The 16597-nt window shown below is 41.4% G+C and overlaps 1 protein-coding gene across 4 annotated transcripts; it reads right to left on the bottom strand.

Annotated features, from left to right (window-relative positions):
* Positions 1-623: 623 nt before the first annotated feature.
* LOC110976199 (uncharacterized) lies at positions 624-16558 on the bottom strand. Of its 4 annotated transcripts, none has more exons than XM_087133493.1 (6): positions 16412-16558; positions 12154-12830; positions 9425-9597; positions 8541-8612; positions 6121-7749; positions 624-5328 (listed from the first exon to the last, which is right to left on the bottom strand). In XM_087133493.1, the coding sequence occupies exons 3-6, from the start codon at positions 9519-9521 to the stop codon at positions 4832-4834; spliced, it is 2295 nt and encodes a 764-aa protein (XP_086989619.1). In that variant the 5' UTR covers positions 9522-9597; positions 12154-12830; positions 16412-16558; the 3' UTR covers positions 624-4831. The 4 variants fall into 4 exon arrangements, with proteins under 4 accessions (XP_086989619.1, XP_086989620.1, XP_086989621.1 ...); XM_087133494.1 differs by having other exon boundaries at positions 16443-16558; XM_087133495.1 differs by lacking the exon at positions 16412-16558 and adding an exon at positions 13094-13262.
* Between the last annotated feature and the right edge of the window lie 39 nt (positions 16559-16597).

The following is a 16597-nucleotide window of genomic DNA, read 5'->3' as shown; positions in this document are numbered from 1 at the left end:
TTGGACAAAATAGCATGCCACAAAACTAAATGACACAGGACAACATGAGATGGAATGGTATGGGAAAAGACAAGATGGTGCTGGATAAGATAAGATGGCATAAGAATTGATGGAACAGCTTATAAAGCAGCCTCAAATGGGACAAGACTGCTTCAGGTAGGATATAATAGCAACAGCGAGACTAGACACAGCACTGAATGAGACAAAAGACAAAATGAAAACCAGATTTCATACATGGGATGGACAAGAGGGTAATGTACAGCATGAAATGAGACAGGACAGCACAGGATGGGATGAAAGTGAAGGGCAGACTCAAAATGGGAGAGAACTAGAGAGGATAGCAAACTTTCCAGAACAGTGAAGATGGTTAAGGCATGACAGCTGAAGATAAGACAGCAAATGGCAAAGGAGCACGACACAGGATTTTCTAAAAAGAAGACCTCATTTGAGACATCACAAAATTCATTAAACAAGCAGGCATACAATCCAATAAAAGGACAAACGATCAGATAATAAAACGAGCCACACATGATCTAACAAAAAAGGCAAAATTAGAGACAAACATAGGGTAGATACATGACAGTACAATTCTGAGAAACTCAATAAAGAAATCCTTCACAACATTTGGTAGCACACCGAAAATAAATATTTTTATTCTGGCAATATGGATCAGGATTGTTCAGTTTTTAGTTGTTTGAAGTTAAAAACAAATGAAAATTAAACTTAACAACTTCTAAAGTATAATATTTGTTCACATAACTCCAAAACCATAATTATGTCTTAGATATTTAAAATGAAACAAACCATTCAATTCCTGGGTACAAAAGTCAAATTAACAGCTAAAAAAGCAAATAAATTCAAGAAAACAACTCTGGCTAACATAACCATGATTCTGTGTAAATAAAGTCAAATCCTGACACCAGTGACTTGAGTTTCACTTAGAATTGGCAAGGTTATAAAAAAATATGACACATCAAATGCTAAATCTTCACTAGACACTAAATAATGAAATCAAAACAACAATCATAGATTTCTTCTAAAGTTGGGCAAGAGGCAGTGTATTACGACATTAGTTGTCTAAAAAAAGGAACCAAACCTAAAACAAATAAAACAAACCAAACCAAACTACATGTAGTTCAATTTTTACAAAAGTTATACAACTTGCATTTGCAAGAGACTGATTCTTTAGGCTGAAAATTTAAAAAAGCTCAACATCTGAATTTTGTTCTGGATGAGGAATTGTCACACCAAGTCAAAATTTAGAAGAAAAAAAGTAGGATACCAACCGAATCTTGGTTATAACTTAGGAATGTTACTGTCATCATAAACCTTTACTTGAAAGTACATAAAAAGAATGCTTCAATTCCTTGCACAATTTTGTGTCTTTGGACGAAGAACCAGTACTGTCACATCATTTGGTCTAGGATTTTGTACTGATAACATAAACAATTGAACTCTGACACACCCCCCCAGCAAATAGAAATAAGGCTAGTTCAGTAACACAAAGGCCATTTTCAAAGACTAGAGATCAGCTAAATCTTACCATTAAATGCAATTAATTTGTGAGTGTCTTTGGTGTGATTGGTAATCATATTTGTTCAACTCTTAGAATTTAAAAGTGCATCGACACTGTTACATGTTTTGAAATCACCAAAACATTTCACATCAAAATCAATAACAATATGCTACATAAGGATAAACCAGGACCTACAGTAACCCGGACAAAACAAAAAAATGACAACAGGTTAATATATATGGTGCATAATGCATATACATAGAAAAGTGCAATGGCTAGTCATCTCTTTAGGGTGTTGTACAATGCATGCATTGATAGTCTTAACCACATCATTGGTTTCACCTTTACTTTAAAAACTGACGATGATTTTCACTTCAATCACAATGTGCAATGACGTAAAGATAGGCTGCATCCCGATAAATTGCAAATGGCTAACATATTTACCTATAGAAGTCTACTAGGCCCAATTTAATAGTTCTACTAAGCACATGAAATTACACTAACGGAGGCTTTGCATATTTCATGGCGACAGTAAATAATAAGCATAGCCAAAAGCAAGCTTACCTCAGAGGAAAACTTTGCTTGACTTACTGATGATAATAAATATCTCTATGCACATCCAATTGTAGGCCCAAGACCAAGCACAGCTATGAAATAGTGCTTCAGGTTAGCCAAATTTTAGGCTACAGTAAGCATGACTTTTCTTCTGCTAAGCAGCTCTGTGAAATTGGGCCCAGTTAGTGGCTGCAAACATCTGTCCTTGACTGTTCATTTCTTACTGCAGCCGAGTGTAATTCGGACAGAGCCTTACCCAGTTTTGCAAAGGCAGGGGCTACTTAATCTCTAGTCAAGTTTCAATTAACAACAGTTGCTGATTTCTCAACAAATACAGGTAAATGGTGTTTTTACAGAGTAAACTAATTTATGTTGGCAAAAAAGGAAATATCCCGGTGCACATAAAATATACTTGAAAAGGGCATTTCTTTGGCGATGATACATATTCGTGTACTTAAGTTCCCATAACACAAGTGCAAAGTGTACAAAGAGTCATCACGTTTAAAAATATATATGCAGTTACAACAGTACCTATTTACAAGAACCACAGAGAAAAAAATGTACATGTACCTGTATTGAATAGTGCAAACAGCCTCTTCACACATGCAAGTCAATGCACGTAAAAACTTGTCAACTATTTTAAAGACAGCTTAGGGAAGTCCAAAAACGCTCACTCACACAAACAATACACATCACACTACACCCAAAACAGTGTTTTTCAGCATATTTTTGAGATAAAGTACACATTTCATACTAATGTGTTAATTTTTTTTTCACATGAAGAGAAGTATATTGAAGTATACTGATCTTTGGACTCTGGCAAGGTAAGAAATGTTGGCATGTTTGTTTCAAATAAATAAATGATTAACAATTTATTATTACAAGACAAAACATGTCGATAATGTCGTGATACATGTACATGTCATTATTTAACCCTGATTATTTGATGTTGAGGAAGCATACCCCAATACAGAATGCTGGGAAAGCCACCCCAGGAATACTGGCTGTTCTACTTTTGTCTGGATTCTAAAGTTTTCCACGATTCTCCAAATATATTATACATGCAGAGATGTTTATCAGACATAAATGGTTAACATTTTATTTTTGGAGTCAGTCAGTACAACACAGAGTTGCAGACAAGTCAAAGTCCTAGTCCAATCATAACTCAAGCAGCAAGTCACTCCAAAGTCAGATCTAAAGTCAGATCTCCTTCAAGAGTCAAACCACAGGGCAAAAGCTAACAGGAGATGAACACTACCAAAGAACTGCCCATGTCATACATTTAATTTATATGTACAACTTGTGGCAACTGTAACTGACTTGAGACTGGATGGGCTGTAATATAGAACTTGTGACTGCATTGCAAGGACCTCTGAGTGCTTTGTGAGGACTTGTGAATGCACTGTGAGGACCTGTGTGGACTTGTGTGACTCTGGTGCGACTGACTTCAAGGGCTTGATCGTTTTGCATGGACCCAGCATCGTCAGCATCGATCAAATGGTTCACTGCTTCAAATAACAGTTCGAAGGATGTAATGAAGTAAGGTGAAACGACGATAAATTCCAACCAACATGACCTTCCACCCTAACGAGCATTGATTTCTATTGTGATCTGCAGTGCTTGCATTCAAGACAAGCATGCCTATCATACCAGACTTCTGAGTCATTACCAAGTGATTTGCGGACGGTTTACACAAAGTTAAGTTCACACACACATACAACATAGGCACAGCGGTTGAATGTCCAAAAAAGTGACATCTGAACAGTATATCTGATGCTAAGAAAATATATTACAATGGAGTCGCTGTTAAATTGTTCCCTGGGGAAAAAAGGTAAATAATGCTCCTTCACCGTTTGTAACCGTCTCACCGTCATTCCGATATATGATTATATACACTGTATGTATTGAAGACCTCTTAAGACCATCAAATGACCCCCACAAGGCCATCATAAGACCATCACAAGATCACATCTGGGGCACAGTCAATTACACAGTACTTTGCTTGAGTGTGCACACCACGAATAATAGAGGTATACACGTATTGGGTATGCCAATACCAGCGTACGTATCGTGCCATTGAACACGCTCCTGGATTCAAGCCCTTAGTTATTCAAAAGACCTGCAACAAAATCATCCCTGTGTCACCTTTCACCCTGTTAAACCTGTGACTGGTCATGTGATGATCGCAACTGCAACACCGATACCAGTCGATTAAATATCATCCACTTCAGTATGCATGTGGATGTCAGTAAAATCTGAATATAGAAGCAAAAGCATTTTGCACACTCCCTCTAAAGGTCACAGGTCAAACGTACGAACCTCCAATGGTATCGTGCGTGCTATGAGTGTGTTGTACATTTGACCTATGACCGTAACACTGGGGAAGATATCAACAGCGCCACTTATGATGGAAGAAAACAAAATGTTTGCATCTCCCTGCATGGCTTGTTTTCATCTATGGCCAAACAAGATAATTTCAATGCAAGAAATTTCATTCGTTCAACTTTTCCACCAATAATCTTGCATCCTTGAAAACTTGAATTTACTTGAGCTCAACTAGAATGAGAAGCACAAATTGACCAGCTATTTGTATTTCCTAAGCTGTGTATAAAACAAAACAGTTTTTGTCACAGATTCAATGCAGGAACTTTGTGTGAGCAAAATACCATACCATAATGTAGTTAAGTACCTAACTGGCCCAAAACTGGCAGTACCCTAACTTGAAGTGGCACAACGGAAGTTAAGAATGTACCTCTGGAGCTAAACAGGTGCAGAGGGTATCATATTGTAAAAACTTGGTGCCCTCTGACCCTCGTGATCACCGGCGGTGCACCTGTCATAGGACGGATTGTCAATCCCCATCGGCTGGGGGTCATAGTCACAGCCTTTGCACAGCAGGAGGCTGGTGTCTCCAGGGAGGGAGCTGGCAGCCTCGGAGGAACTGGCGTTGCTGGCCTGCGACAGTCGAGCGGCCAGCGGGGTGGCATCGCGGAACGTGGTCGGGGTGGGTGGGGGGAGGGGCGGGGGTGGAGGAAGATCCAGGGTGGGAGGCTCAGGCCCCAGGGAGGAGGGCGGAGTGGGCATGGGTGGCGGGCTGGGCGGGGGTGGGGTCGGGGGCGACTCGGGCGGAGGTTCGGGCGGGGCGTGGAAAGTCGCCGATAGTCTACTGACAGTGCTGCCATTACTGCCTCTGCGTACGGAGAGGGGTCTTAAGAGAGACTCATCAATGTCATCTTCCTGTCCAGCAACATGAACACCTGGGTAAAAAAAGAAAACAGCAAACCAACGCAGAAACACAAGTTACAGAGGACAATTAATCACAAATTTGAGGCAAAATACAAAATGAATAACACAATACATTACATCCACAATCTTGTTAAATGACTCTAACGCTGAACTCCAGACATCCAATGACCCCATCCTCTGCCCCATGAAAACAGTGAAATCTCGATGGAAGTTTTACATTTCCGTGGATAGAAATTAATCCACTGAAACTAGCCTAGCAGGCTATTCAAATGCACATCCACATACAAGACAGTCAACAACTTTGGACCACTTTGGCATTTTGAGTTTAAGGTTTGCCTTGTCTTACTTTCACGAATGGTTTCACCACCTGCAGGGGGGAAGACGGAGGGTCCAATGTTTTATCATGCCCCTGAAATTTTTGTTTTTACACCTGAACCATTTCAATCAACAGTCCACAACAACAGGAGCCCTCTATGCATTAAAACAAGTAATGGTCAGGATCAGAGCTGGGTATGGCAATGTAATGCATACCAAAGATGTTGCCAACAGGTTTTGCATTTGTTCTGCATGGAACAATACCGTTTTTACAATTGTTTTACAATTGTTTATTTCTGCTTAAAAGTATACAAAAGGCTACCAAGTCCGCATTACTATGAAAACACTCGTAAACAAATGAAAAATAAATAACCGCATAATATATGAATTACATCAACTGTAAAGACGAAAGGAAGCCTCTACGAGGCAAACACCGCATTGCACATTGACGTTTAGCCCCAAATGAGGGAAACTACAAGAAATTTTACCTTCCAGCTTAGGCAGGTTCAGATCTGGCACTCCACTCCGTCCAAAATCCTGACTCATCCTAATATTCGCATCCCTGTCTACCACTTCACGGTAGTGCCGCCGTATTGCCTGGTCGTCAGCATACACATACGGCGTCGGGCTGTGCGGCACACCACGGTGCAGGCTCCCGCTGTCACCGTTAGCATGGTAGGTGCTGTCAGTCTGGGGCCGTGACCCGTAAATGCTACGAGGTCGTGGGATGTACGTGTGCGCCATGTTGAAGTCCGAAAGTTTGATGTGGGGCTCTTCCTGGATGTCGAAGGACTGGGTGTGGGTACGACAAGACCTACGCACGTGGTGGTGGACGACAAGAATGAGGGATATCAGGACAACGGCGCCAACGGCCGATCCAATCATGATGTAGATGAGGCGCTCCTGTTCTGCAAACGACAGCCCACCTTTGTCATCTGGCGCTTTCTTGGTAGGCTTGGGTGGTCTGATCCCGGCATAAGTTGCCATGAAGGACTGGTTCTGGAAAGTGAAGCCAAGGTCACCCTCGTCCACCATGATCGTGAGGTTTTGGGCCAGGGACCCATCTTTGGCGTCTTGAATGGTGAAGTCTACGACCACCGAGCCGCAACGGACCTCCTCCACTATCAGCCTGCCAACGTCCATCTCTAGGGTGTCGGCAATGAACTGGGCAAACGCCTCCCGGAACAGTTGCTCTTGCTCTTTGGCCTCGTTGCAATCGCCATTGAGGGTGACTGTACATTTAACAAGGATGAATCTGGGAGGAGAAGTGTGAACTTCCACAGTAGAGGTCCAAGTTGTCAAATCAGTGCCTTGCGTGGTCGCAGCAGTTGGAAGGGTGTCGTTATCCCATGGCTCTGAAGATGGGAACAAAGATGGTGTAGGCAAGGGACCCGAAACGCCTCCTGTTGTGCTCATGGCAAAGGAATGAGTTGGTTCAGCTGTGCTCATGACAAAAGACTGAGTTGGCATAGGTCTATATGTTACACTTGATTCTGTGGGCGTAGATCGTGGAGTGTACGAAACTGCTGGGTATGCTGTGAGCATGGTCATTGCTCCAATGATGGATGAAGTCATGCGTGACACAGACATCTCAGTTTCTGACACCATCAATGACCCTCCTGGTGACATCGTCATAGTCATTTGATGTGATGGCTCTGGCACTGCCGTGGTAAGCAAATTAGACGTGGCTGTCACAAGTATACCTGTTACTGTCTCTGTCATGTTTGTCATAGAAGTGAAATATGGGGGCGGTCCAGGGGCAACCGGTGGCACGGGAAATGGTGCCGACGAGGACCGCCACTGGTCAGACTGTGATGCATTGATAACCTGTGTTGTAAATAGATTGGTTACTGCTGACGCCACTGGGGACTCAAAACCTGTGGACCAAGAGGCAGAAGGAGTAGGGGTGCGGAGGACCTCTGACTGAGGGGTTAGGGAGGGCCACGAAGGGGTTGGTGTGGGGTACCCCACTGGAGTCGGTGTGGGCAGCCGACTGGAGAGCAGGGGCACTCTGGTTCCTCTGGTTTGGAATGAGGGAGGTCCCGATGGCAAGACGGAGGCTGAGGGATGGCTGGAAATGACCGAAGAACTGGCATGAAGTTGAAAGCTTGGTGTGCCTGCAAAGAAGAAACCACACAAGGTAAACTGTTGGAAACATACTGATATGACCCGCTACCCTATAACCCCCCCCCCAAAAAAAAACACAGACTAATTGGTTGTCAACTGATGATTAAGTCAATGAAAAGCTCTCGTTAATATCCCATATGTAACACCATCTTTTCTTTAACAACACGATAACCAAAAAGACTACTGTTGGCACACTGTATTCTCCATCCATACAATAAACAAATGTCTTGGAGGGTAAAACTTCTGTTACATGTTGGTCACATACGTAAATGTAGTGTGCACAAAATCCTGGACTTGCCATGATGGGTATTAGCATTTTGAAGATCAAACTCTCCTTACATGTAAGGTATAACATTTGGTTCGTCCCTTTACCAGTGCAATGCATGCTCATTATTTACCCCCCCCACCCCTAGGAGCTTGTAGAGGAAACCTTGCTCAGGTAAGTCTGGAACCCATAACTTCCAGCATACTGGAGTAGATGTCTTGGACCACTTGACCACCAACCTTGTTGGGGTCAGCTTGCCAATTTCATTGTGAATCCAAAATTATTTGTCAGCAATGAGATGACGCACCATACACCACCAAAAACAAAGACAACAAATTCTATTTTGGGGTTTTGCAGCTTCTCTTGTTCATTAAGCCTTCTTTCACCCCCCCTCCCAAACATTATTTCTTTCAAGACTCCAGTGCTAGGTTCTGAATTGGGTAAAGAGGCAGACCATGGCAATGAGCAGGCTATTCACAATAAACAAAAGTGAATAATCAAGCAATCCAAAAATACCTGATGGAGCAATGGAGGACAGTGATAAAGGGGGGCTTGGTGAAGGTTGCAGCTGTAGAGAGGAAGATGTCTCTGTAAAAAAAAGGGGGGGGGAGGTGTGAATCGAACATTACATGCCATAGATTAATTCCAGGAAATGTCATCACTTCACGTCTTTTTTTTTGTGCATGGATGCACGATCTGCTGATGAGCAAAGAACCATTGCAGTACAGGGATTTTCTAAAAGGTTGGAGCTTTTCCGTTTCCCGCTGGAATGGTCCTTTTTAAGTCTTCACAGGGCACTGTGCGTTCCTTTTGAGAATTTACCATGAATACCATGATGGAAATGGGCCGCTCCCATGTAAAGCATGCAAAGGCATTGACTTATTAAAATAAGGCTTATTAGAATAAGAAATGATCTTGTTGGAATATCGTGTTCTGTTCCAACTTTTGAGGTGCTCCCTGAAAGCTTACAACTCTGGTGACAGTATGCATTTATAATGCATTTGATGTTCAGTGGAATTATAAGTGATCAGGATGGATCATCCTACAAACAGGTTGCACATTCTGAAACTCTGTGAGGTCAATGAAGCCATAATTGGACGCCTTTTAAGATTGCGTAGTACTCAGCAAACCCTCGGTTTTCTTGATAGTGTTATCTGTTTGCCATCAGTGGACATCTAACAATGAGCCAATTTGGTATTCCGACAGCGCATGGCTGAATTGAAGCGTGTCCAAGGTCATTTGGATGCTAGTGTGAGGTCTGCCCTATCAGCGTGACCCTACATGGACTCGCAAGCGTGCTTTGTTCCTGCATGACCTTGCATTTCGAAATACCAAACAGGTTCATTCAACTTTGCACATTTCCAGTCTCCATCTCTGACATATCTTAATCCAGTTATTACCATTAGTTGCACAGCACAGGGTGACGCAAGCGGTGAGACACAACGTGACAAGGTGTTGTCTGACGGAAGCAGCCATGGCTTGAAACACAGCATGCATCGTGCAGCAAAGGATCTGAAGTAACTGGACACCTCAAACTCCTGTTTCTTCGGGTTTGTCTAATTCACAGATGAGTCTGAAAAAAAAATAAAAAATACATATATACATGTATTGACTGATTCTTTTTTTCCATTTTACCACTCAGGTTTAATCCCCTGGGCCTTTGTTGCTAAGGCACATCTTCAATTCTTTCAAACCCTCTGATTGCCCTGCCAAAAAAAATGTATTCATTCCTCAATCTTCCATAAAAATCCTCCTTTATTCCTTGAAGGCTCCTTGGTGGGATGACCCCTTCCTAAATCCTGCAAAAGTCTCTAGCAATTCCTGTTATTACAATATGTCAAGGCAGTTTGAATGATTTCCCGGAGCAGTATGAATGATTTCATGTATCATTCATTCATGGTTGGGCATAAACAACACACGGTCTAACTCAAGACTTTGACACAATCCATCCTTCGCAATTAGCAATGCAATTTGCCATGCAGCCTCAATCCTCCAAAATCCTCCAAAAAATCACCATAGGAGTTTGGATGATTGAGGGTGATTAGGGTATTAACCATACGAACTGTAATGATAACTCCATTTCTGGAGTGCATTTCACTGTAGATTTTAATTCATAACATGTGAATCTTTTGATTCATCTAATTTTAATTTTAACTTAAATTTCCTTCATGCAGCAACTTCAGCAGGTGATATGAACATGTGCATTCTGTATGGACATCAACAGAAACAGAGTACTGATGGGTGTATGTATTTTTGTCATCAAAATGAATGAGGAAAAACACTCCCACAAGTCAGAAAATTAATATACATGACCAAACCAACAAAATACACAAAAGGGATTACAAATAAAACAAAAATCAGTTTACAAAGGCACTGTACATGTATGTCCAAATACAGTGCACATGAGAACAGCATGTGTATACATGTACATACATGTTTGTGCATGCACTGGTACCAGAATGTAGCATGTACATACAGTATATGTACATGTACAACAAGGCATGTACAATGTACATGTACTGTATGTACATGTACATTGTACAAGAACATCATTGTACATGTAGCTAAGTCCTAGAAGTATCTAAAAATAACATAAAGTAACTCAACTTTCAGCCTGCCTTGGAAACAGGTGATTGCTTCATATGAGTGCTTCATTTCCTCCACATATCAGCATGATATTCAGTAAGTGAGAAGGCCCCAGATAACTTGAACCCCAGAAGACAATCCTCTTGCACTGCATGCAGTACATGTATGTACAAGTATCCCCACTGGCCCCAGCACTATTATGGTGGTAAAATGTACTCCATAGTGCGGGAACAGGTATTGCTGGAGCTATCAGTTTTATAGCTCCACGGTGTACCATATTTCAACACAACTTTGGCAACGCCTGGTTTCTTGGTGACCTCTGGGCGGCACACTGTGGGGTCTCGGGATGGGAAACATAAGCCAAGTATTTGCCCTATTCAGGAAGAGCCCCAGGGTCGTTGGGTGGGTCACTTCTAAGGGTTATTTTCCTGTGGACCTCCAGGCATGACAACAATGTCAGGCCAATTAATGTACATGCACAATGTATTTACACAAATTCTGACATTTATGCCTGGTCAGAGGAATCATGGAGGTAGAATCACACACCTCCATGGAGGAATAAATTAACTTTCTTTGAAATGCTAACTGAACATGAATATTCAAAGTATACATTTATATGCCCATATCACGTTTATCCAGCCATTTTGCTGATGAAAATATTTCAAACCACTGGGACTTTCAAATTTGTCACCTACTGCAAAGAAAAGACAAAAATAACCAGAAAAAAACAATTAGACAATTTGCTCAATTACTGAGCAATACTGAATAAATTAATTGATTTCTATATTTAATTAACAATTCACCATTGGAAACGTTTCTTGTACCAAAGAGATCCGGAAACCTTAAAATGGAATCCTGTGCATGTTGTGTCCAATTCAAACTAATTCTCCACACAATTCCAAAATACTGATTGTTTGTTAGAATTCTGAAACACATATGTGTGGACAAAAAGTCTGGTAATTTTCAGATGACAAGAAAAAATGATGCGCAGATTACAAATGGTGTTTAAATGGAAAAGGCATCACCAGTGAAAAACAAACGTTGCACACTGACCTCCTGAATGATATAATACAAAATCAGAAACATGGCTTAATTAGTATGTTTGTGGTCAGTCACAAAATTCTGGGTATTGTAATTCCAAACAGATGTCTGATTAAACAAGCAGACACCCCTCCAAGCACTGCAACAGTACCCTACATATCATCAATGCACAGCACATGTACACCAGTGCGTTTTGATAAACCTGCACATACATTGTATTTCTATTGATCAGGTTCCTTGCTGTGAAACTCATAATTGTCTCACTAGTTACTGTCAGTGAACAAGAAAAGCAAGGTTTTGTGAAGATTCTTTTTCATAGGAAAACAATTCAGAGTACGTACACTTCATGTACATGTTAGCTTAAAACAAACTGATGATAAGTTCAACCAGAAACCCATATTCATTGAAAAAAAAAATAAAACCAATTTCTCAAAGGTCTAAAACGATTTCTACAAAAATGACAAAGAAAGTACAAGTACTCATTTTGCCTAGACGCACTTACCTAGAAATAGTTTGATACTGCACAACTTCTTAGCATGCTGCGTAGAGTTCAATGGATATTCTACACTTTCTGGAATACACCGTAGATCCATGCCATTAGCACAATGCACAGGGATGATTTTGCCCTCATCGGACAAGTTGTTGCCTTTACATTGAGGTCAATGACAAACTAGTATCCACTCATTAATGGGAAGATGGTGTGGCTGTAATGAATTCCTGGAGGCTTGTGTGAACTTGGCAATCATTACCGATGGCACGTAAAAACCTCAACTCGGCTTCTTTCGATGGAGTGAGTCACAGCAGTGTCCACAGGCATGGACTGCCAAGTAACGGTGTCTGTTAACCAATCAGATGATGTTTTGGATGATGATTGAACTTCCTGGTCCAATGGGAAGCCCTGTTGTAGCAGATTCAGTGTCAGGGCTGCCATGTACATGTACAGCAACTCGGCAGTCCAACCACAATGCCTTTTATTTTTCAGACTGCCCTGTTTTCCGTCCAATGAAAAATCCTCAAAGTGCTGGTTGGCACCGACTAAACTTTCATTGGGAGCTTAGTGTCCTGATAAAGGCGGGGCATTGCTGACAGTTCATGGCCCTCTGCGTAATGACGTCCCACTGGTTGGTATCTGGTGGTCGCCCAGTCAAGGCATTCTGACACTCAGAGAGGAATTCATGCCTGTGGAGAGGAAATGTGACAGTGATGAAAAAAAAAGATAATAAACAAATAGTCATGACAAAAATAAATCTGACACAGATGATACAAGCAAAGAAACACATGATGCACTGTCAGGGAATTTACATTGGCGGTGGTTTCTGGTTCTGGTTACAAGGCAATGGGCCTTTTAAGCAAACTCATTACAGCAAAAGAAAATAACTAATGCCCGGTCCCATGACCATCAATTTTAGTTCCAGTGTTTAAAATTTATTGACACATCAAACCTGTACTATGAGACAGGTGTACACAGTATACATGTATACGTATATGTTACATGTGTGCATCTGACAACCATGTGGCTACTTGCATTCAATCACACATTTCACAGCAACACACCAAACAATGTACATTGCATGTCACAGGACACTGATTTCATGTAGGCCTAATGCCCTGTCCGCACACTGCAATTATATATCTACACTTTGTGCATGCGTACACATTGTGATTTATAATTCACTGACGCTGCCAGCGCTCATTTACAATTTGGAAATTCTGAGAGATTATGCAAATGAAGCTAACTGCCAACCACTGCCATATGGCTTGGTCAGTCGTGTTTTGTGAATGCCAAACATGTTTGTCACTAGCCGATCAATATATATTGAATTTGTCTATGCCACATGTACATAATAACAATTCATATCTTTTTTTCACCCATGACCACCTGAACCTAGTTTATTCCGTTTAATCTGTGGTCCTTTTACCTTCGTCCATTTCCTTCATCTACATGCTTTACAATATTTTTGCACAGACTAAAAGTCATGGGAAGAATTCCATTTCCTGCTGGTTGCGCCAATGTCACCAAACTGAGAGTACAGGCCTGATAACACACTTTTGCTGAGGCCTTGAGCAATTGGTCAGAAACAAATTATTACGCAGTGCATATAAAAAAGGGTACTAAATTAAAATTTGCCAGCCCCCTCCCTGTATCTGGCATGTACAGTATCACAGAATTTTGAAAAACAGGTCTCAAACTACAATTACTTGATGAAACATCCCATACACAGCCCACCACAGCCATCATGCCTACATGTACATGATCATGTACATGTATGTATGATAAATGACTGCATGGGCCAGACTGTTGGAGGTCATCACCATACAGGAGGATTTGCTAGCAAGGTCAAGGTCAAGTAATCATTTGTCTTAGAGATAATGTGGGAGTCTGGGAAATATACCTCTACTCCTATCATCCTATGACACCCGCTGTATGCATGAACATGCCCATGAAAGTCACCGCTCTCATATTTATGTCCACATTTGATGAAATGCACCTTGATCTGTCTTCAAAATGAGTATTCTGAAAAATTTCACACTTTATGTAATAACAGACAAGGATACGGTTTGGCAGTCCCATATTTCCCTTCAAGTACAATATGCATACTTCTAATATTCTTAGCATACAGTACCTTAAAATTTAATGGCCTTATTTGCATATAGTTAAGGCCTAGCTACATGTACGTTGGATATAGCCATTGTTTTTGGTAATATAAACTGATCTCACTGACCCATCCACACCTTACAGTATGGCTGTTTAGTCAGGGTGTTTGTGAACCTTGTGTTGGGTTGTTTAACCTTGTCATCTTTCCTTATTGGTTTATCTTGAAGTATACATGATCTAGTGATCCACCTGTCATCTGCCAAACACATGTTCTTTCAACGGTAATTCCTGGCAGTGCCAGATTGCATTGAGAAGGAGAAATCAGTAAAGACTGAGATTTTGTAAAGGATTGAGTGACAGCACACTGTGATCGGCAGACTGTGCAACTTGATCACTGGCACCAAACAAACAAAGGAAGTTTTGACATTAATTGTTAATTTCTTATGACAACCTACATACATTCAAGCACACTACTACTGCTCTGCAATCTCCACACGGCCAAACATGGGCATAGTGGTACAAACGTACATATACTGCGCAGTATACACATGTATTTATGGGGTCAAGGGTGGATCTAGCACTAATCTACCAGAACTGTGTTTTTTTGGGGGGGAACCCACGCAAATAGGCCACAATTTTCTATATTAGAAAGTCCTGAGAGCCATGGAATTGCGGTATTGAAGAAATATGGCACTGAACCCCTGGCCTGGACTCAGCACTTCCAGTCATGAGCAGTTTGGATGCAATCGGGTGCAAACATGGCACTTTTCAGCCGTTTTGCAGAGTGAAGCATTTTCAAAATGACTACATTTCCAAAGAGTGAAATATCCCTCATTTCTCAAGTTTCTAAAATTCTTGTATTCAACCCACTAAAAATTTAAAGGAAAAGGAATGAGGACATGTCAAACATCATTTTGCTGTCCAGCTTTGACACCTGTGAGAGTTGTATTTTCAAATAATTTTGAAATAAAAGGATTTATCATTGGTGTCTATGGGAATTTATTTTTAGGGGCACATCCTCTGGGGTGGGGGAGGGAGACGTAACTCAGGACAAACTTTTGTACGGGGGGAGGGGGGGTTAAGGGACAAAACATTTAGAAATTTGCTTATGTACACATGTCCCGGTACTCTGGCCTTTCTGAAGGGATTTCATTTTTACTTTTTGGCACCATTTTTGAAGGAAGGGAAATGAAGTGACCAAACAATTTGCCTCTCAATTATTTTTCTCAGCTCCGTGTTTGCTTCACAAACACTCAATGTCGACACCACACGCAACCTCACACTAAAGCCATGGATATGATGACACAGTCGCTTTGGAGTGAGTTTGAATGGTGCATCAGGTGATCCCTAACCCGTAATACATTTGTGACGTCAAAGCAATAACCAGGACCATGTCAAGGGTGGCCCGCAAAAACAAAGATCCAGAAACGGTCAAGTCATTCTGACAGAGGCACTGAGCTCAAGGAAGCAGACGATACTGTTGATGAACACCATTTTCACGCAATATCCGGCATGTTTCTCACCAGTGCTGCTCGCTCTGTTCATATGCATGCTGGAATCTTGACAAGTATCTCTTTGATTTACTGTATCAACGACAAATTTTTAAGCTTACAATACACTCATTTGAGGGATGACAAAATTGTCTGTTCGGTTTCTGTCATATTGAACCAGCACTGAGCCATTTACCAACTCCAACCTTCCGTTCTCATTCAGTTGGAACAATGACTTCACAGTGACATAACCAAGTCACAAAAACGCTTAACCACCAGTTCATGGAATCAAAATTTGACAATTGTGCATAACTAGTTAAAGCTGGCCTAATGAATCAGTCGTGTGATTGTCACGAATGTTTGCATTTGGAAATCTGGAAACTTCAGTGCATTACTGTACAGTATGATTTTGAATGATGCATCCCTGAATGATGTGAGTAGGGCCCGTTCCTCAACGATGAAGTAAAACAAATACAGAACGCAGAGCCATCTTTTCAACATGTACCACGCGTATGGTACAGGTCCAGCGCCAGATACCCTACGTTGCAACGTTAGACCTACAGAAGTACAACTACATGTAGGCCTACACACGTAAAATTAAAAGGACACTTGTCACTTTTTTTGACAGAACATAGAGGTGTCTTTATCAATTTTTATACATTCTCCGCACTTACTGTTAAAGGTTATTCGACTGATGCTGCTTACCGTCCACTATCCAGTAGCCGTGTGCAGAATGATGAGAACTCCACGACGAACTTTGATAAATTTGCCGGTAAATAAATCTTCGCGGGCCCGGCACTAATGTCGATAATCGCGGTCCGCCTATCGTAAATCGTACTGATACTACGGCGCCCTCTCGT

Source organism: Acanthaster planci, linkage group LG02 (genome assembly GCF_054643075.1).
Source record: "Acanthaster planci isolate LZ-2023a linkage group LG02, COTS_SCS, whole genome shotgun sequence".
In the NCBI taxonomy this organism is placed as follows: domain Eukaryota; kingdom Metazoa; phylum Echinodermata; class Asteroidea; order Valvatida; family Acanthasteridae; genus Acanthaster; species Acanthaster planci.
The sequence above is the reverse complement of the archived record's forward strand: the minus strand, read 5'-3'. Positions and strand labels throughout refer to the sequence as shown.

What these genes read in the sequence shown, in the direction of transcription:
- LOC110976199 (XM_087133493.1), bottom strand. Translation starts at nt 9,521, where the DNA reads ATGCATGCTGTGTTTCAAGCCATGGCTGCTTCCGTCAGACAACACCTT. An exon ending in CCTGTGCTGTGCAACTAATG is followed by an intron (nt 8,613 to 9,424) that starts GTAATAACTGGA and finishes TTTTTTTTACAG; the next exon opens with AGACATCTTCCTCTCTACAG. An exon ending in GAACCTGCCTAAGCTGGAAG is followed by an intron (nt 5,329 to 6,120) that starts GTAAAATTTCTT and finishes TTTTTTACCCAG; the next exon opens with GTGTTCATGTTGCTGGACAG.